This window comes from Trachinotus anak, unplaced genomic scaffold, assembly GCF_046630095.1.
Source record: "Trachinotus anak isolate AG129_WGS33_773 ecotype Australia unplaced genomic scaffold, CSIRO_AGI_Tana_v1 ptg000001l, whole genome shotgun sequence".
Classification (NCBI taxonomy): domain Eukaryota; kingdom Metazoa; phylum Chordata; class Actinopteri; order Carangiformes; family Carangidae; genus Trachinotus; species Trachinotus anak.
The window spans coordinates 9,722,341-9,744,352 of NW_027273852.1; the positions used below are offsets into that span (position 1 = coordinate 9,722,341).

Sequence of the window (22,012 nt, forward strand, 5' to 3'; positions counted from 1 at the left end):
TCTCTCTCTCTCTCTCTCCCTGCCATGCAAATGCCCACAAGCATGAATGCACAAAGAGGGGCAGGCACCTGATAAGCGTCCGGGATGTTCACCGTCTCTCCGTGCTCAGCCACATATCCGATGATCCCTTTCCCCCACGGAACTTGAACTTCATCTGAATTCATCGAGGGTAAAACTGTGGTCCCTGCGTGCACGTCAAAGAATTTGGACACTAGTGTCTTCTTGTTGCCCGTTCCCTCCACTAAAAACAAGGAGCACCGGTCTGCATCCACCATAATGCAAACAAACACCAGGATTTTGTAGCTGAGACTCGTTAGATCCAAGTCGTTGGATATGTCTTTTACAAGCTCCAGGAAAAACTCTCTTTCGTTGTGTTCTTTGAGGTAATATTTGAAATCCACGGCTGTGGACGGGTACTGGGGGATGTTGACTCTGGACTCCAGCAGAGCGCTCAGGATGTGCGCAGTGGTCGGGGGCAGAGAGCTCGCTTTCCTCAGCAGAGCTCTCCTCCTCATGCTCGTCAGCGGCTCCTGGGCCCTGGAGTTAACATGCTCGTCGTATGTCCTGTTGACATTGATGGCCTTTGATCTGGCGAAAGTTTTGCGCAGCTCCTTCTGCGAGGCTCTCCGTTGCAGACCGTCACATTTGCTCGCCCAGCTGTCCTTGCAAGCGTTGCTCTTCTCCTCCCTCGGCTCGGCGGGAGCAGCAGCCGCCGGACTTTTGCTCGCCTGGTGATTCTTGAGCCATTTCTCCACCATGCTATAATTCCCCTTTCTGTTCAGGTAGTCCTCGAATAACTCGGGATGCGAGTCCAGAAAACTTTCCACGTCAGAGAACACCATATTTGGCACTGCCATGTCTGTTCGTCTGATGGTCCTCAGTGAACCAAATCCATGAAGTCGCGCAGAGAAATACCATCTATGAGGCTTTGCTGAGGGTTAAAGCAGAGAATCGTTTGAATGCCACAACTTCCAAGATGCAGATGGTGGGAACACCCCTGAAGCTCTGGCTACATATCCAGTTTCCACTCTGTGGGGAGAAGGATGCAGGCTCCCTTTGCGCACCAGTGTGCCCCTCCACAGCATCTCCACACCGTTCACTCAGATTAACATCATCCAAGTGGGTCCGAGCAAAGCAGCGCAGAAGCAAATGCGGGCTCAGGTGTAGACTTTCACAAGCACAGGAAATCTAACAGAGAGCCACTACACCGAGCATCACCGTCGTATGGGTCTTCCAGTGTGCAAATGACGCTGGCTGTGGTTGGCTCTGTCCCGCTGACGCTCGCCTCGTCACACACACACACACACACACACACACACACACACACACACACACACACACACAGGAGCTCAGGGTTGCCTCAGCACTGAGCCCTCTGGTCGTTTGAACCGTTTGCCCTCCTTTAGAAGCGCTTTAAATATGGTGAGGATGATGCTGAGGATGGTGATAACTCGGGTAAATTCACCTATAATCTGCTCAGCATGGACAATACTGGATGCATGATGCAAAGTATAGGCTACAATATTTAAAAAAAAAAAAGGTGTGTTAGAAAGGCGGATGTTTGCCCACTAATGATCGTTACATTCACTGTTATTCTAGATGTGTAAGGCTTCACAAAAGCAAAAACCCGTGTGTGTGTGTGTGTGTGTGTGTGCGTTATAATTGAATGAAATGATGCTTCAGCACCGTCAGACAATTATAGTTTCTTATGCATTCCCTGAAAAGGCACTGGTGATGGCACTGCAAGGCTGACAAGAGTAATCAAAGTGAAGACTGCCGTCTGAAGAAACGTGTTTCATGGCATTAATAACAGTTTCTGCAACTCGGCGGTATATTTATTTCACATCCGCCAAACCTCTGCACATGTGGAATCTCTATCATTTACGCATACAACTGCGACTTTTATCGGCAGAAGGAGGATGTCAGAAAATCAAATTCCTTTATACAATATTATTAGTGAATCTGTGCGCGGGTGTGGATGTAAACGCTAGAGGGAGCAATGCTCCGCAACTTGGACCGGGAACACGGACACATCCTTACTGTGATGAATAAGACAGTCTTTGCTGACGTCCCTTGTCATTTGGTCACTTTCAAGTGAGACTTGTCTTTCACCAGCTTTTGTCCTGGGGCAGCGATACAGCAAATGCACTCAGAAACTTTCAGTCAACATGCACAATCTTCTCCAACTTTAATGGAGGACAAACATCCTCAAAAGTATAACCATCGTCATCAGAAGTATGCAGCAGTTATGACATTCATATCAGTTTCCAAACTTAAATAGAAGTTACTTCATTTAGAGGGAGAAGTTCCCCTCTTCTGGAAAATATGGTTATATACAGTATCCGTGTCACATAACAGACATCAAACCAGCACCAAGTCACACCTGCAGTATTCCACTGCTGAAGCACTGATCTTATGAATGGATTACAAAATGCAGGAGACAGTTCAAGCAACATTTCTCCATCTCCCTGATGGAGAAAAGGAGAGCTACACACTCTCTGGTTTATGCCAATATTCTGAGATTCTGACGTATGCACTTTAATTTGATTTACAAATCTACTACAATAGCCCAAACTCTAGTCTAACATTGATCACATATTCACTTCAAACAAATTTCAAAGAAAATGTTTAGTGTCAGTTTTATTCAAATTGCAATTTCAAAAATCGTATAGTAAAAGGCTGTTGAGGTATCGACAAATCAGAAGCAGAAAAGCATTTTCATTCTTGGACTAGACATTATAAACGATGAGATTATGGAGTAACAAAATGCTGGATGACAGTCAATCAGCAAACATAAAACACAGCTTTCAAGTCCCTACATTAAGAATACACAGTATATGGTTTAATAATTTATGTTAGAAAAGGAACCTGTTAAAACCAGGGGATATCATTTACTTCACCACAATGGAGGATCATGTCAGAAACAGAGGTACAGCTGCCGACACCACTCAGACTGCTTGATGTTCTGCTTGATTTTGGAAGAATGACAAGTCCTGGCCTCTTGAGCAGTTTGTCAAAACACAAAAATTGGCAAAGATGCACAGATGACGAGTTCTTTATGAAGTTGCAGACTTAAGATATTCTATCAGGTCAGTACGCTCAGTCTTCTTTTTGATGCCGGCGAAGATCATCTTTGTTCCGGGAATGTATTTCTTGGGGTTCTCCAAATAAATCATCAGGGTGTCCTCATCCCAGATGATGCCTGGAGTTAGAGTGAACAGATACAGTTGAGAACCACCTTTTAGCCAAAGAGCATTATGATTCCTCGGACTGTACAAAAACGCACTTACCCTTGCTTTTGTTGGCCTCAGTGTAGGAGTAGCCTTCTGCCTGGCCTGTCTTGCGTCCAAACAGACCCCAAAGGTTGGGCCCAACCTTATGTTTTCCACCGTTCTCCACTGTATGGCACTGGGCACACTTCTGGACAAATGCCTTCTTGCCTTTGTTAACGTCTCCAGGCATGGTTTCTATGAAAGAGAGAGGAGAGATAATTGGACTTAATTTTCTACTTCATTAGCCAAAAACAATTATTAATAATCATTGACCAAAGTTAAGTTACTTCCATAATAAAAGTACATTTTGTTTTGTATTTTACCTGCTTTTGTAAGAGGGTATAAAAGTCATACCATCATTCAGACACAAGAGGGAGCTCACTTACAAGTTGCGCAACCAACGTGGGCCCGACATTGTTACCAAACTGTCTTAGGTAACGCCACTTTAATAACAGTTTCTCTTATAAAACAAAAGCAATGCCTGTATACGTTCACTACCTTTGAGATGTTGAGATTTTCATCTAGAAATAGTGGTAATATACGGTCCGCTATCTAACACAGGCCAAATATCAAATAATGTTAGAATACTATTGTTAGACAAAACCCTATGTACAAGTTTTGAAAGGGAATTTAAATGTATGATAAATGGGGATGTATTTAAGTTAACATGTGAGGCAACTTATCAGATTAAAAGTCTCCGGTAAAAAAAAAAAAAAAAAAAAAAAAGTCGTTTAGCCTCCGGTAAGACCACGTTGCCATCAAAGGAGCCGGCAAAGACAGATTTAAGTTGTATGAAAACACTCTGCACTGAGCACAACGATCACAAAAGCTTCGTTTTTTGTGATGATTATCGTCTTACCTTTTCTTGATACGTCTTCAGCCGACTTATTGAGAGTTTTATCTCCACGGGTTCTCGTCCTGCTGCCGGCTCCGTCGCTGGCGATTCACAAATGTGCTTCCTCCCGGCGGAGTGACTCCCGTCAGACGTCATCAGTCAGCTGACCTGTGTCGTCACGCTGTTCAATGAGTCCTGTTGCCTAATCACATGTCAGACCTTCACATCTGTTTGATAAACAGCCTCTCTCTGACAACCTTACAGTCAGCAGATTGATAGGACAGCTCACCACTGACCGAACAAGACGGGAACAGTGAACCAACGCTTGTAAGGTTTCCTGAACAATGACATAATACCCTCTTATTGTTACCAGCATGGCCCAGAAATTATAAGATTAAATAGTGCTATCTGAGTCATGTCACAATGACAGTATCAGTGTCACAGCGCAACTTAGCTTGTTTATTGTTATTATCAGAAATCAACATAATAATAAAGAAATTATATTAAAATATGATATGACTCAAGGTACAATGTCTGGGATTATTCTGTTTCTCTCTGTTTTCAAGCTTGAGAGTGTGAGTCACTTCATCATGCCGGAACAGACAGCTGAAAAGTAAAATTACAGACTTTATTCATGGACTCTCTTTTTACCGATTTCTGCCCACAAAGGACTCATACAGTGTCTCTCCCCCCACCCCCCCGTTCTACAACAGAAAGTCTTAAAATGAACTAAAATGAAAATGTTCAATCATGACCGGGGCTATTCTGGAAATGACAAGCTGTGAAACAGGGGGAAGCTTAAATTGGAGCATGTCTGAGTTCACACTGGATATGCCGGCCATGAAATCTGATATTCAACCATTTTTGAGACAGACACAGACAGATGAGAAGAGTTTATGGCTTCAATCGCCAATAGACTACGTCTCAAGTTACGTTTGAACTTAAAAGCTCCTCCATAAACCTTACTGTATGAAAATATCCCAGGAGTGTACAGGTTTCCAAGATACCAGGCCACCGGAGCACCACATACTAATGAGCAACAAACAATCACACTCTTTGCCTCAAGCAACAGTAACTGAATCCCTTAATACTGACCTGCCAGCTTTTCTTTATTCAGTATAACAGGATAAGTATGTGTATGCTGCTTTTACTGACTGTGGTATCACCGAGGTCTTCATTAACCACTGTTTTTATTTCTCTTGCTGTTTTTGTATTTGAAGGCAATTGGACATATTTAACAGGTAATCTCCTTACTAAACTCAAATATTTACCTCAATACTGCATTTTCATCCCCTTGTTGTAATGTCTCCTCAGCCTGTTAAGTTAACAATGACCACGTAAAGCAGCTAAATGGACGTCTGTAGCCTTGGTAATGTTATGGTCACTGACAATTAGTCAGTGTTAACATGGCAGACCTCACAGACAGAAAGCAACATGGGTATCCCACTCTCTTTATGTCCATTGTTTAATGTGGGCTAAGTCCAGTACATTTAGCTCTGGTTTGGTCCATCAACTACACAGAAGTAGTAATACCACACTGTAAAAGTACAGCATTACAAGCAAAAGTCCTTTTCCTTGAGTAAAAGTACAGTGTGATTAGCTAAAGGTACATGAAGGACTCATACGCTCACGTATTTTCACTTAACACAGGCTGAAGTCTTTGTGTCACCAAACTCAATAACCAAACAAGAATAAGAGTGAGGGAGCTGTTAATAAGCCTGTAACTTATATGTCCGCACAGTCTTGAGAGGAGGTCTAATCAGGCAAATGAGTACTATAAAGTACTGATTATGCAGAATGTCCAATTTCATAGTGTTAATGAGCATAAAATATTAATCAATTAGACATTACTGTTGCATTAATGTGTAAGCAACATTTATTGCCTTTGTATTAGGTTCTCTGTAGTGTAAGCTTTGTAACGTATGCACAGCTCACACCTTTAGGAAAGTGAAAGTAGCAATACTACAAGTAAAAGTCCTGTGTTAAAAATACAGGTATACTTAAGTAAAAGTACAAAAGTAAGTATTGATGCCAAAATGCACATTAAGTACATTAAGAACTTGAATATAAGTACATAATATTATTGGGATATTGTTATTGATGTGTTATTTGTAAACAGTATTTTAATTCATAAGATAATTTTAGCTGATTGAAATGCAGTTGGGTAGTTTGATCTATAACAGTGCGTCATAATTCATAAACTGATCCCTTACCAAAAAAAAGTCCCTAGGGACACATTTCAGTTGTGAATGAGTCTATGCAGATGTTGTGCACAACAATGAATCCCCTTTGTGAGGGATGTAAGATGTAAAATCTTAAAATGCAAGGTAGCTAGTAACTTCAGTTGTAAAATAAATGTATAAATACTCAGTCGTACAACAGTCGTACAAAAACATGTGCAAACTTTCTACAAGCCAGGGGGAGTCTATTGGGTCCATAGAAGTTCATCCACTGACATTCACTTTAAAGTTCAAATTAAATTGTATTAATCCAAAAATACTGAAAGACTTCTGAACTTGTTAGCTCCTCACATCTTTAAGTGATAAAATGATGAAAGCCATGTTTTTGGATGTGAAATTTACCAAGAATGATCAGCAACTGAACTATGCAGGAAATATAAAATTTCCATCCCACTAAGCACAAGATACATCATCTCGACAAACGCATCAGTCTGTGCATCCACAGAGTGACTTTGCACCACTGGATCTGACGGTGTGCTTGTTTGCTGCTCATTAGCTGTGAGGATGGGATGGTGAGAGCCGTTGCCAGGCAACCATACAGTCTACAGATATACATGGCTTAATTAAAATAAAAAAGGTAAAAGCAGCAAAGAGCAGCTAAAAGCTTCTAAGCTGGGTGATTAAATTTCTCACAGGAAACATTCACACTCATTGAATCAGTTTACACGACTGATAATATAAAGAGTAGTGTGGCTGCAGTGGCAGCACTGGCCCAGATTTCACCCCAAACGTCCTGATGTAATCTGTGACATATGGAGTGCTAAACTCATCATCTTCTGTGTCATAACATTTTCCGATTAGGCATTTCAACAAGTAGGGGTCTAATGAGCATAATACCCGGAGGTAAAGAGATATCTCAAGGGCTACATTGACCTCCTAGGGGACCCCAGAGCAAAAGTGGGCCCCCATTAACCAGGAGAGTACAACTGACCAGTGCTCTTGAGCTGAAATGATTATTTGATTAATAAATTAGTCAGCTGACAGAAAATGAATTGGCAACAGTTTTGATTAACTGATTAACTGTATTAAGCAATTTATCAGTAGTGGGGTTGTTTTTAATTTTGCCAGTTTCTTGCAGAATAGAAATTTTAAATTAAGAATTACACAATGTAAAAGTACAGTTAGAGAAAGAAAATGCATTTATTCTCACAGTTTATAAATGTATTTGAATTTTTTTTTAAACAGTTTTAAAAGCGCTTTTCTCGGTTGGTATGATCCAGTCTTTGCAGCGTCGGGTGCTCCTGAAGTTTTCCACTCCGAGTCCGAGTTTTGCGCGACTCCATTTCCACGTTTTGCGACCAGCCGCCGCCCGCCCGTCCGTCCGTGTTCGATCCGTTCCGGTGATTTCTTCCCGCTCGGAGCCAATCTTGCTGCAGGGAGGAGCGAGCGGAGTGCAGCTGAGCCGAGCCGAGCATCACAAGCCCGCATTCAAGGAAACAGGCAAACACAGCACTTTTGCGACTTTCCACAATGTTCTAGCCTCCGCACGGCACACGTCTGTAATAAGAAGAAACACATATATTGGACGTGGACCCCTATGGAAGCAGTTCGTCTTTGAGAAGCTGGGAATCTCTGCCCAGTCAAGGGAGACCCCCTCAATTGTTTCCTGCGCCAAGAGCTGTAAAGACATGGTCATCGCTCCGCAGCTGTGGTAAGCTCTCCCCTCTCTCTTTCCTTAGCGCCTCTCTCTCGCTTATACCGAGGAAACCACCGTGTCAAAACGCCGCCACGGTAAACTGAGGCGCAGGGCCACCGCTGTGGTGTTTTATTCAGACTGAGACCCCAGCATCTCCTCTTTTGTGTTTGCGTCCAGAGTGAATCACCGAGGACCAGCCTCCGCTGACTGAGCTAGCTGCTGCTAGGCTGACACAGGGATCCTTGTGTCCAAAACATGCATGTCCCAACATCACGGGGGTATGATCCTGATCTAGGACCACCCCCACCCACCCTCCAAAAAAAAAAAAAAAAAAAACATGGATGCAGTCGTGGGGTGATGAAACAGCCAGGCATCCAACTCTGTACCTGACTTTGAAGATGTAGACGTAATGCGTCACTGACATGTTCACCTTTTTTCACTGAGCTTCATGGCTTCTCCCTCCGTCCCATCAGATACCTGTCACCATACAATCAGAGGAATAAGGATGGACGTGACCTCCACCCACATTATCTTATATATATATTCCACTCATCGCCTTGTCAGTGTTGAGATACCAACTAATTGAAAGTTAGCCAACTTCTGTCACTTAAAAGATTGCTCCACAATATCACCCTGCCTGGTTTCCAAACTGAAGGTCAGCCAGTGACTTTGCAGTTGTTTAAAATAGCACCGTTTCACATAAATTAAAGAACAGCCGAGGGGACTGGGAAGCTGGATGCATTTGTGGTTTATCATTGCCAGTGCTTTCTTGAATGGATATTGCTTTGATCAGCAGTGATGATTGATTTTCTGATATATTTCTTGGCCCGGCCTGAAGAAACCTCCTCCTGAAGGTGTCCCCGTCCCATTTAGACGAAATCTTTGCAGAGCTTGTGCACCTTATAAAAGGAGAGGGGATAAAGCAGATGCCAACCACACTTTGACGCTCAAAATACTGGATTCAGATGGTCTGTTTTTCCCCCACGTCATTAATGTAATCAGTAAGGAGGAAAGCACATAATTAGTCATTTTTACGCATTTAATTGGCTTAGACATTCAATAACTAATGTATGGTTTGAAGGCCCATGACTCATCCACAACTGTCCCCCTCTTGCCTGATCTTTTTATGGTTCTTGTGTTTTTCTGGAAGTATCATCAAAAAATAACAGCCTGTAACATGATACCTGATTTTTAGTTGCACTTCCAAAATGATACTTAATGTTACGGCCTATTTTTATGTGCTGAGTATAAACAGACTTTATTTTACCACTAAACAAAGTGTGGCAAGCATATAACGCCAAATTTGTGTTTTCTTGACACAATATAAAGTTAAGAAATGAAAGTTTACATCAGGCAACAACTGACTGGATCTTCAGTGTTAACTTTCAGTTCCTGACAGTTTCCAATATGGGCACAAGTCAGGAAGTACTTCAAAAGTATTGAAGTGTGATACCCAGCTCTACCTAGATGATGTAATGTGTACAGCACAGGATAAACTGGCTCCGTCCAGTTGGTGTTGTTTAAAAAAAAAAAAAAAAAAAAAGAAAATAGACAGGTCTATTTTAAAGCTGCTGCTCCAAGATGTCATCCATTTAGCCTGCTATCGTATATCCAGGTAAATGGTGAAAACACTGCTGTGCAGATCGATATGCATTATTAGCCAGTTGTAAATTCAGACAATGGCTGTCCTCGAAGACCCTGTAATATAATCTTGGGACATGAGTCTGCTTTTGTTGGCCCACTTTAATTATGCAACAGAGAGGGGAGATCACATCAGCAAACTTGGTTGGAGTGCTGGTCGATAACGGGATATTGTGGGTGGTTTGGATTTGGTGACAACACAAACATAAATGTCTTTCCTCTGCTATTAAAGCACAGTTGCTCATCACGCTTCATCGTATTACATGTCTGTGAGGAGTGATGCCATTAACGTTTGTGCGGTATAATATGCACAAACAGCAGCAGGGTGATCACTGATTCACCTTCTCTCCCTCTTGTTTTTTTTTTATTTTTGGCTTTGGGTCCTGCGGTGCTGCTTGACACACTGGGTGTCTAAATCTTAAGTTTGTTTTCCTCACCCCTCTCAGATCTCACAGAGCAGGGCACACAGATCGAGGGATTACTTGGCTCCTCTAAACCTCTCTCTAGACGGCTCTGCTTCGCTCTTCTGGGCTTGACCCACATCAGGACAGACGATAGTCACTGCTTTATTTGTGATACTCTATTGATCCCTGAGGGAGAAATTTGACTTTTCACTCGCCACCTCCCTCTAAAGTCACAGCACATATTCAGCTGCAAAAAGCCCCTGGAGCCTGCGGGAATTTAGCATCTTGTTCAAAGACGTTTCAGTGGAGCAGACTGTCATTATCGCAGGTGAATGACGCTGAGCCACACTGTTCGAACGTCATCGAGGTCGTCATAACTTTATTCTTGAAAATAGAATAATAAACCAAAATCATTCACACGATCACAGGTGCTGTAACTGTATCTGTGACCATATTTGTTGGACCATGAAATGTACTCACAGCCCTAAATTAAAAGGACTACATTTCTTGGAAATTGCTCTCAACATCCTGCGGGTTTTGTGCTTAATTGACACAAATATTATGAACTACTAAACCTCAAACACTTAACCAACTTATTACACTGTATTCATATACAACCAGTGAAATGTTTTGGTTTATCTAAAATTCCTGATGACAGTAGTATACAATTATGCCATCAACCTTTTCATTTGCTCAGTTGATGCTCTGAAACAGGGGGAGATGTTGACACTTCAACTATTTACTTTACTGTGGAATCAGCCAACTAAAAGAGCAAGGACTAAATAAATGGGTGTCAGTGGATCTACTCCGTCGGGTTTCAGTGACAACAACCACATGCTCTTCATGATATGAACAAAACAACACAAACCCTTTTATTAATTACTACAAGACAAGAAAAACATCCTCAATGATGTAATAACAATCAATCTGTAGGTTGGGGATATGTTGCAGATATGCTGCTGATATAGACAACAGAATAGTCACGAATCGTCTCCTGTTAATGTCCAATCATTAGAGCTGTTTACTCAGCTTGTTCTTCAGAGTCTCCAGAGTTTAGTTTAATGAACCTTGTATGAATGTGTGGCCCTGAATCGTAAATTCAGCAAAAAAAGAAAACTTTCAATGGTATATGATCAGATGACAGAGGTCAGGGGTCAAGTTAATTTCTCTCCAAGACCTCTCTCTGACAGTTTTCATCATTACTTTTGATTGAGAGAAACTCCTCTCCATAAATGTGTTGCTTTTCTGGAGCATGAAATGAGACAAACAGAAGTTGTGTTGTGAGTGTGCTTGAGTGTTTTGGTTTGAAGGAAATGGAAGTGAGAGTCTTCTTTCGCTCATCTAGACCTTTGATGGAAGTGGAGGCACACAACTCTTAACTGTTAATGGTTAGGATCGAATTTCCATAAAGAAGTCTTTATAGCGTGTAATGCATCAGCACAAACAAAGAGGCTACATGTTGCAGAGATGCAGTTTTGTTAATCAATAAAATAATCACAAATAATTCAGCAGAGGCAGCGATATATAGACCAGAGGGGAGGGGAGGGGAGGGGAGATTTCCTCCAGCAAATCCAGCATTTAAGTTTTGTAGGATCACACAATTGCTTTTGCAATACCACTAATTTGCAACCAAAGATAGACAATTTAAGGTTTTCAAAAATGTTATTGTTTATCCTGTTCAGCTGTTTATCTCCTAATTAAGATATAATCACATTTTTTACTGTGGATCTGTTGGTTCATGTCAGCTGATTGAAGGATAGTCACCTGCCATATTCTTTTTTTTTTTTAATGAAAATATGTCTGTGCTCTGATGGGGAAACTAAATTTGATAGTGATAGCATGGTAAGAGAGGACCGCTTAGCCTCATTGTAGCAGTGAATGTGCTCAAGTCGCTCAAGTTTGGTGCCATTTTACCCCGACTTGAGTCTTTATAAGCATGTGGTCAGAAGGCTTCTTGTTGCTTCTTGTAACTGAAGGCTGCTCCTCATGCCGCCACAGTCGATATCTGAACCTCAGACTTTCAGAAAATGAATTTGTGCACAAGTCTACATAATATTGGAATATTCTGTTTGATATACAACTAATTTGAAAGATAGATTAAATCATTTCGTCTGTTCATCTATGCTTCATATATCATTGGCTATCATGTTTTGAATAATCTATTCTCTGGCTTTGAATTTGGGTGCTCACATGTCCAGTTGCAGCAGGAAAAACCAATAACTAAAAACATGTTTTTTAAAAAAAAAAAAACGAGTTCCACATCCCTTCCAGTCACTGTGGAAGCACTAGCCTCTTCTCCCTTGAACATTTTAAAATTTTTACAGTACATTTCATCTAACAAGTGAGTGATCCTAAAATTATCCCACTGACTCAGCATGTTTTATTTACACCAAAACACACACATAATCATTTAAGACAGCATAGTGTGTGGTTTGAAATTGTTCTCACGGTAGCATCCACATAGCAGGGCATGCTTTGTCCTCCTGCTTAGAGGACCATAATCACGGTGACTGGATTTAGAAGATTAAGCTCATGGCTAATCAAGTCCTGAGTAGATGTTCCCCAACACGGTAACTGGCTTCATATAGAGCAGCACTGCTGTCTGTCTGAGCAGGAGTCAAACAGACAGCTCCATGTGGGTCTGACAAATTTTGAGAAACTTTCATGTGCTTGTAAACTGAAAGTTTGCTGAGCTGTGTTTGGATCTGTTGGTTTACACAACAAATCGTAACAGTTACTATCTACATGAAGACTTGAAGGCTAACAATTGGCCAGTTAAGTCAGCTATTCAAATTGATTTGAGTCCGTTTTACTGTGTGAACAGAGTCACAACGTGTACTTCACGTTGCCGGCGATGAAACTATATGTTCTGCAAAAGTGAAATAGTCAAGTTATTTTTAAAAGTAATTGTTGTAAGTTTTCACTTCTCACTTGCTTACAGGAGCTTTATATTTGTTCTGAGATCTCTCTGTCGCTTTCATGTGCTGACAGTTGGCTCTTTATGTCTTTAATGTACAGTAAACTATAACCTGCACATGCAGAGGCTAACAGTGTATTAAAACAGTCTAGTTTACACTGAAAGTACTCCCCACTTCTGCCTCCTTATTAGGTCAAGGAGAGTGGATCTATTAAATAGGCTAAGTGGCACAGACTCTCTGAATGGACTTAGCACCTTGTCTTACAGTAGCTTAGATCCTAGTTGGCCTAAGACAGGGCAGGGATGATGACGTTGTCAAAGGATCTGAATTATAGATGATAGTGTGTGAGAGTGTACTGCACCATCGCATGTGAGAGTGCATACTGCTGAAGTGTGCAGAGCTGCCCCGTGGACTCAGGGAGTTTCCCTGACACATGGGAGAGCCTAACACACACATCCTGTAGCTGAAACCACAGGGAGCTCAAGAGTTGTATACAATGACAATGAACAAACAGCCTGTGATGTTGAAATCCTGCAGTGCTTTACAGTTTTCTATGCCAGTCTTATAGATTTGGTCTTTGGCTTAATCTAGTTCAATAATAATAATAATAATAATAATCAATAAAAATAATTTTAAAAAATCATGTAGAACTTACAATACACGTAATATTATATTGTGTCCTGATATGAGACCTGATGTCAGTGAATCTGGTTACAACTAATGATTATTACCTCCACCCAGGTGATTATATTTCCACCCGTGTCTGTTTATATGTCAGCAGCATAATGCAAAAAGTACTGAACCGATTTGTGCCAAACTCAGTGGAGAGATGAGGCATGGGCCAGGGGAGAAACCCATTAAATTCTGGGGCAGATCTGCATCATTTACTATAAATTGGAATTTTTTTCTCTGAAGTCTGGTGTCTGGTATTGGCCTTGGCGGAGGTCTGCAACCTCTCAGTGCCCTTCAATTTTTTCTTATTTATTTATCTATTGCTTTATCAGTATAGAATGTCAGAAAATGTCAAAATGGCCATCAAATATTTCCTAAAGCTCATGGCAATGTTATCAAACTGTGGTCCAAAATTCAAAGACATTTGGTTTAATATCACAAGAGACAAAAAACTGAGAAGCTGTAGCGAGGGTATGTTTAAATTTTCATGTTAAAAATATTACTTAAAACAATTGTGGACGTGATTAATTAATTTTATGCTAATCAACTAATGAATTTATCAATAAATTGTTTCAGATTTAACCATATTTTATTACAGAGTAACTACACACAGGCTTAAAATACTGCTTTCCCTGCCAACAAGTGAAGCACTTTACCTTCTTGTGATCAAGGTTAACAGACCACACCGGTGCAACAATGCTTTTCCTCATACAAGATTTATTGTTAAAGTGCTCTATAAATCAGATCTTTTTCTGGTTTTAAAAGCTCCATTATATGATACAGTTTTCTGTGTTTATCAGGCTGTTCTAGCCAAGGGAAATAAACAGTGAATGTCTCTTACTTTGCGTTCATTATAGCCACTGTACTAATATCTGCCTCTCAAGATGTGTTTAAATACAGCATCCTCTGTATCTTATCCCCAATAGTCACATCATCAGCTTTGAGGTATTTGATCAGAAATACTGTGTCATTTGCCCTTGTAAAGGTCCAATAACATCCTCAGTATCTCACCAAGTGTCTTGGTTTCTAAATGGAACAGGGTATGTTCATCTGTTTGTTTTCTACAATCTTACAATCGATTGTACGTTTATCAGTGCTGAGACCTCCTGAGAGCTCAGACAATTACACAGCACCACGGTAGGCAGTGTTATAGGTGTCAGCATAGAGCAACACAGTGCCATGACTAATGATGAAAACGAACACTCCCCGTCGCTATCGGAACATAAGGTTAACCAGACATTTTAAATCAAGTACGTTTATTCAAATACTGGCTGGGGTTTCATATTTAAACCAGAGGATGTTATTCTTCTAGGAGCTTTGGCTCATGTGTTAAAGTTGGTATAAGTTAGATTTAACTGGTTTGTGGCCCAACAAGTGGAGCTGTAGATGCTATCTAGTATTGATTTGATATTCTCACTTATAACCATCATTATCACAGTGGTAAGTGGATGTTTAAGGATTTATAGAGTCCTGTGGGATGATCTCAATCTTCTGCAGTGCAGGCAGTGACTGGTCATAAATTGACATGGTGATCGACCACATTTCCTAATTGTAAACACAGTTCAATGCCTTGACGTACAAAGATGTACCTTTTCCCTTGGACTGATGTAAGTGGACGGAAACAGTTAGGGGCTCAAGGTTAGAGCTGAAACGATTAGTTCATTGATTTTTTCGATCAACAGAAAAATAATCGGCAACTATTTTGATAATCACTTAATCATTTCAGTAATTTATCAAGCAAAAAAAAAAAAAAGTGAAATGCTACAGACTCTCAGGTTTCAGCTTCTCAAACAGGAGGATTTCCTGCTCTTGTTTGATATAGGATCAGAAGAAAGATGTCACCTTGGGCTCTGGAAAGTTGTGATTGGCATTTCAGTATTTTTTGACATTTTGTTGACTAAATGATCTGTTGATTAATTGAAAAGAATAATCAGCAGATTAATTGATAATCAAAAATAATTGTTAGTTGCAGTCGCAGCCCTAAAACAGGTTCAGTTTGGATTTGAGATCATTTGGTGCATACCTCTGCTAAATGCAGTGTGTTGAGTAAGCCTGAGTGGCACCAGTCTCATAGCAAACATAATGAAAGGCTTATCCAGTAATGCACATGTAATGAGAAGAATCTTAAAAACCCAGGCTTCAAAGAACAGCTCAGGGTGTCTCAACTGAGCATCTGCGAGTAAGATGAACATACTGAAACTGATGAAGGACAGTTTGTAAAGCCGAGGAAAAGCCCAGGCATTTGTTTCTAACAGGAATAAACTAGACTAAGTGGCGTTTGATCAATGACAGTGTGGCTCAGTGTTTGGTATAAACGGCAGTACTGTGATAAAATAAGACAAAGTGGATGCCATAGTGTAAAACTCCTGACTTGTTTTTCCAGATGAACAGCAAGCAGTGAGCGTGAGGACGTGTCAGAGGATGCTCCTGATCTGCGTGATCCACTGCTGAGGGAGGTCCACAGAGCAAAATTGGTCGGTGCCCACCATGTCTTACCACCAACACTACCAGCGAGGCCCCCACGGCCGCACCATGAGCTCTGAGGAGAGGAGCGCCACGCCAGTCAACAAGACCTCCACGCCAGTTCACAAGAGCGCCTCCTCCTCTTCTTCCTCCCAGCGCGACAGCCGGCAGGTAATGTTCAGGCCACAGGAGGAGAAAAATCCATCTAGAAATAGGAGTGGACATTATTTTGAGTTGCTGCAGTCTTCTGTCAGTAGGACAGTTTATGCAACAGATAAAAAACTGGCAGATAAATAGTTGAACTATAATGGTGTGAGGACCTAGTCAGTGTTATAATATGAGTATCTTCAGGACCCAAATGCAGACAAACTCAAAACAAAAGCTGGTAAGTGCAAAAAGGGGTAATTTAATAAACACAAGAAAGTACAAATACTTACAAAAAAACTGGTGCACATGGTAAAAAAATGAGGTTCAGGTAGGAAACACAAAACTCTGAAAATCCAAACTAAGGTAATCCAAAAAAACTGGAAAAACTCAGGAACAGGAAGAAACACTGGAGTGGACTGAGCAGGAAAACACTGTAGTAAAACAGAAGAACTGACAAAGACAGAGACTCAAATACACACTAGAGGCAAGGGGAATTGACTGCAGGTCGTGGCAGACAATCACTAAGGAGGGAAATTGGACAAAGACAGGAAGTAAAACAACCACAAGAAAGACATTTCAAAATAAAACAGGAAATAAGCCAAAAGTCCAAATCAAGACTCCATAAGTTCAAAACAAAGAGCCCCCTCAGGGCAGAACATGACAGTTTTATAAAATCAGCGTCTTTGTTGACTAATACTGTGGAGACACTCTTTTTTTATTAATCTTGTTGTTGTGTTAACTCACAAAAAACATTTTAATTGGCCTGTCTGCACAGCCAAAACATATGACCACTGGTGGAAGAAGTACTTCAAACCTGTTCTTAAGTAAAAGTACCAGTGCAACAATGTAAAAATACTCCATTACAAGCAAATGCCCTGTATTGAAAAGTTTACTTAAGTAAAAGTATTATTAGAGAATTATAAGCAAGCTGTACTTATATATGACTGTTATGTCACTTACTGTATTATGGTATTGAATTTTTAATACTGATGCATCAATTCATGCAGCATTTTACTGTTGTACCTGGTACAGGTGAAGTTAGTTTTAACAACTTTATTTACTGTTTGGCGGCTAAGTGCAGTGATTCCCTCTCTAAAGGGTCACATGATAAATCTGGGAAAGGGCCTCAGTCAGTTATTTAACCATCTGAGAAATTTAGAGGGGAAGTGTCTCTTTGTTTTGTGTAACCATTAACAAAAGTCAAGTAAATGCTACTTTTTTGTAAGGAGGTTTGTATTGTTTTGTTTCGTATTGAATTTGCATGTATCTTTGTATTGTTTTTGTTAACTCAGATAAAAGTAGTGGAAGAGAAAGTAAAATATTTTCAGCCAAAAATGGAAATACTCACGTGTACCATGTGGGATAGTGCTGTAAAGCTTCTGACGTGCCAGAGATCCATCATCTGACAATACATCTCATTCAGGCAGTTAATTAGGGGTCATGACCCCTCACAAACTGCACTTCAAGTGACGCCGACAAACGGTCTGGCAGAAATTTGCGATTCTAAAATTAGCCGGGAACAACCAATTCATGTTTGAAATTAGGCTTAATCACTAAAGTGTTTTTCCATCTTTATATTCAGAGGGTTGCTTTGAAAAGTGGTTACTTAAATCTGTCAAATTGTTTCTAAATTGTGTCTCTATTTTTGCTTTGCACATGAATTAAGGCGTACAAAACAATCTCCTCCGCTAATAACTAATGATTTATAGTTGATTCCCTGCGAGAAGTCCTAGAACAAAAAAAAACTAAAACTAATTGACTCTGCTGTGTAATCAGCTAAGAGAGAGCAGCCCTAATTCCCTGGTTAGTAAATAAAAACCTTGCAGAGACATGGTAAACAATGAGATATATGCATATTTCACAGTTCACAGAACAAGTGTTTAAACTTAACCCCTTGCAGAAAGCCATGTGAAGCCCCCGGCCTTCTTTACCTCACTGAGCTGCTGTGTCACCGCAGCCATGCAGAAACAGGACACCGAAACTGGAATCTCTGACATCACAGCTTTTCCGTCTGTGCTGGGTCATGAATGTTTCATGAGGGACAGGCGGAGGCTTGGTGCTCCACTGAACATGTGGCACGCTCTGGTATGCTGTGTGGGAGCCCAGCTTGTGTCCGCAGGAGGTGGCTCTCAGAGGAGAAAGAGGGAACTGGTTTGAGAAATGGGGCCTGTATGAAAAGAAAAGTGGAAGGGGCCACTGCTTGATGAGGCAGACAGTTAACCCCTCTAACCCCTCTGTGCATTGTTCCCTTCTTTAATGTCGCCCACTTTCTTTTGATAACAAAGCCTTCACGGGTGGAAGGGTTCAGCTTTTAATTTCCCTGATGCTTCCTAATCTTAAAGCCAAGTTCATCTCAAAGAAAGGTTATCTAGAAGCACTTCATCTCTTTTAATGTGTTTAACGCGTTTTGCCAAAAAATTTAACTGCAAAGATGGCAACAAATGAAGTCTTTGTCCAGCGGATCCCCTTAATGCTACACACCTGCTTGATCAAGACCTCAAGATATTCAGCGGTGTATAGAGGGAATCAGCAGCACGATAAGAATTTAATTGGGAATTAGCTCTTGATTGTTGCAGCTGCTTTGTGTCACAATTTAATAGTGTTCACTAAAAGATGCAACAATGTGTGTGTCTGTGGGTGATCCAGACACTTGCTGCAACGACCACAGAGCAAGGTGTATCACTCATAACCACAGTTAGCCTTACAAATCATCTCCTGTTCTGTTCAGCTGTCTCAGAGGTTTAGCTCACAACCAAGATCAAAATGCACAAGGAAAAGGCTTATATGCTCCCTGCATATTGCTAAGCTCATTTTAAGAGACGCCGACTTTAAAGTTACAGTGAAACGTAAGTGAAAATATCTTTAGCCACCATAACGGGACATATTTCTAAGTAAAACTGGCTGGCTGGTGGGGTGTAGGTGTCAGATTTTAGTGGATCGCTCACAAGTTCATGTTATTTTGGTTGACAAAACAATCTCACCACAAGGTCCTTTAAGTAGCTGTTCTGGAGCTTTTGATTGGATGACATGATCTTCCTCATCAGGTGTAGTTTAACCAGTTGTCGAGATATTTTTATAGTTTAATTTTCCATTTACTAAAGGGAATTTTCACCCATTTTGGCATAAAAGTTGATATTTGTGACCCTGAAAACAGCAGTTTAAAAACAGTCTCACCACAAGGTCCATTTTGTAGTTCTTCTGGAGCTTTCAGCTGTATCACAATCTCCTGATGACTCCATCATGATGAAGATCATGTGATATGATGGAAAGCTCAAGAACAACTACTCAGTTGTTTCTCTTGTTTCCGAGGTCAAGAGTGAACTTAAAATATTATTATGAAATACACTATTTTAAAACTGACTTTATAAACACGGCTGACGAGTTGTGCGGTCCAAAGCAGACAGCGTCTCTGAACTTTATTGAGATTATGCAAAGTTATGCATACACCTTAGTTGTGGATTAACCTTTATGACAGCATTGTGCCTCATCACTGTCTGCTCAGTGTGTTCTGTGCAGGGAGTTTTCAGTGATACTATGTAGAGAATATATAGTAGAGTGCATCGTCCCGAGGGACATCCTGAGGAAACATGGTAGATGCTGAGAAAAGACCTTAGCTAGCTTGGCTGGGCCTCAGTTTTTGAGGAAAAATGAGAGCGTGGCATTTTGTTGGGGAAAGGCCTTAATGAGATCCAGCCCCCATTTTCAATTCAATATGTGTCACTTTCTCCTCTGCTGACAACTACTGTTCACTCTGCAGACCCTCATGAGAGCAATTAGAGGCACCACCTGCAGTAAGCACAGACACTCTCTCTCTCTCACACACACACACACACACACACACTTCAAGTTTGTGCATCAAGACGTTACACAATGATTCAAGATACACACACACTTTTTTCTCTCGCTGCTTGTCATTTCCTGTTGAGATAAAAGACGTTTTCAGCTAAGAGATAGTAGGAGGGATGGAGGGAACCAGATGCTGCGTTTGTGTTTAATATTTAAGAAACATCCTTTTGATATATGAGAGGGTTAGAAATCAATGATGTGATTATCAGTTGCTATAAGAGCAGATAGTGGCTGTTCTCATGGTAATGACCAGAACACACTGATGTTACTGTAGATGATGATGAAGGACTCAGTATCTTCTCTCCCCTGTACAGATGTCTAAAAATTTTGATTAAAAGAATAATTTATTTATTCCATTGCCAGGTTTTCATAGTGTGTAATGTGCTGCTTTGACATATCTGATAATAATATTTTCTGCAGCACACAACAGACCAACTCAGAAACAGAGGGGATGATCTTGACAGAGAACAGAGTGATTTTTAAGCTTAGCTCATAGATGCATTTGGCACAGTCTGTGCAAATGGTGCCAATCCTGCAATAAATGTTTCTGGTTTCAACTGAAGTTTTGCCATGATTTTCCCCATGACATAAACCAGCTTAACACCTTTGAGAGAAAGCATGGATAGAGCGTGCCGGAGTCAGAGTCAGAATGAGACCCAAATGATTTTCTATTATATATTGGTCCAAAAAACAAAACACACACACACAAAATCGGCATCTGGCTGCTATGTTGACTTGTGTGCTATATAGAGTCATAAAATAGATAAAATACAGATTAATTAGTTGTTTGTCCATAGATAGTGTTTTCCTGCTGAAACACTTTTAGGTTTGTTAGGTTTGAATATAAGTGTTTCCTGTACCAAACAACTGGGCCCAATACATTCTTTTCAGTTGACAAAAAAAAATATTAACTCAAGGTCGTTGAATAAAGATTTATACTGAATCAGCAACAGTCTCTCACCTGCAACACAGCAGGTCGCACATATGGACTGTAGCTCTATAACTGAATCTGTGGTGTTTACACAGTGCATTAGACGCAGTCTCACAGAGTGTTAGCTCCTCATCCATGTGGCAGCCCACTCTCCTACTCTAAGCTTTAGTGCTGAGCCAGCCAGACACTGCAGTGAAATCCATCCTCACAACAGTTCCTCTGTGGTTATTAGCTGCTGAAATACCATTGCTCAGTGATGATTGTGGAAGATGACGTGGGAGCATGTTACAGTTTTTCTGTCAGTTTCATATTCTTACACAGTATCTTCTTACACTGTGCAAGTCGAGCAGGAGATAGCGTACTGTGTGCTGCATTTTTAATGAAGTGTTTGATGTTTTGTGGGCAACACATAGTTGTATAGCCATAAGGCTTTTGAATTAGTGTAGTAGTGAAGTACTCCCACTATATCACACACTGTTACTTCTGTTGTCATCTTTTCACAAATATTTTGGTAAAATCTATCACGGTTTCTCTCAGATGCTGTTTGCATGACCGTTGAGAAGTCATCATTGGCTCTTCAAAGGTTGTATGCTTTACGTTTTTGGTTAGTGGTTAATAACTGCTGACTGATGAAAGATCGGAAGATGAAAATGGCTTTATTAGAAATCATTTTATTTTATCCCTAATCTCGAAATCACAAGTGAATTGTGCCATTATCTCAAGATACCACTTTCTCATAGCTAGGGCTGCAGCTAATGATTATTTTCACCATGAGTTAATCTGCCGATCATGGCCTTGATTATCCAATAAATCATTTGTTCTCAAGATAATTAAATAATTACCTCAGTATCACAAGTAAACCTTTTGTTTTCCGGTGAAAACAAGATATTTATCCTGTAATCTCGAAAAAAACGACCTGTTGTTTTCCTGAGACAAGATAATTAACTTGTTACTACAAGAAAATGAGCTTGTTTTCTCAAGATAACACGATTGTTAAATTGCTATCC

General features: G+C 40.6%; 3 protein-coding genes across 6 annotated transcripts in view; 1 reads left to right on the top strand and 2 right to left on the bottom strand.

Moving 5' to 3' along the window:
* Nucleotides 1-1,177, bottom strand: part of pde11a (phosphodiesterase 11a) — a 41,226-nt gene extending 40,049 nt beyond the window's left edge. For all 3 annotated transcript variants that reach the window (XM_071474906.1, XM_071474907.1, XM_071474909.1), the window contains exon 1: nt 69-1,177. In XM_071474906.1, the coding sequence (XP_071331007.1) occupies nt 69-857 (789 nt within the window). In that variant the 5' untranslated portion in view covers nt 858-1,177. The remainder of the gene's footprint in view (nt 1-68) is intronic.
* Nucleotides 1,178-2,163: 986 nt separating this feature from the next.
* Nucleotides 2,164-4,272, bottom strand: LOC139619377 (cytochrome c-b). The gene is made up of 3 exons (XM_071474910.1): nt 4,132-4,272; nt 3,291-3,467; nt 2,164-3,202 (listed from the first exon to the last, which is right to left on the bottom strand). Exons 2-3 carry the CDS (start codon nt 3,460-3,462, stop codon nt 3,057-3,059), a joined length of 318 nt encoding a protein of 105 aa, XP_071331011.1. The 5' UTR covers nt 3,463-3,467; nt 4,132-4,272; the 3' UTR covers nt 2,164-3,056.
* A 3,460-nt stretch (nt 4,273-7,732) lies between these two features.
* The window catches only part of osbpl6 (oxysterol binding protein-like 6), a 37,981-nt gene continuing 23,701 nt past the window's right edge, over nt 7,733-22,012 (top strand). For both annotated transcript variants that reach the window (XM_071474911.1, XM_071474912.1), the window contains exons 1-2: nt 7,733-7,998; nt 16,002-16,252. In XM_071474911.1, coding sequence (XP_071331012.1) covers nt 16,106-16,252 — 147 coding nt within the window. In that variant the 5' untranslated portion in view covers nt 7,733-7,998; nt 16,002-16,105. The remainder of the gene's footprint in view (nt 7,999-16,001; nt 16,253-22,012) is intronic.

Bases quoted from the DNA above. Each gene is read 5' to 3' on its own strand.
- LOC139619377 (XM_071474910.1), bottom strand. From the start codon at position 3,462: ATGCCTGGAGACGTTAACAAAGGCAAGAAGGCATTTGTCCAGAAGTGT. The intron at 3,203-3,290 runs GTAAGTGCGTTT...CTCTAACTCCAG, and splicing joins TGAGGCCAACAAAAGCAAGG to GCATCATCTGGGATGAGGAC.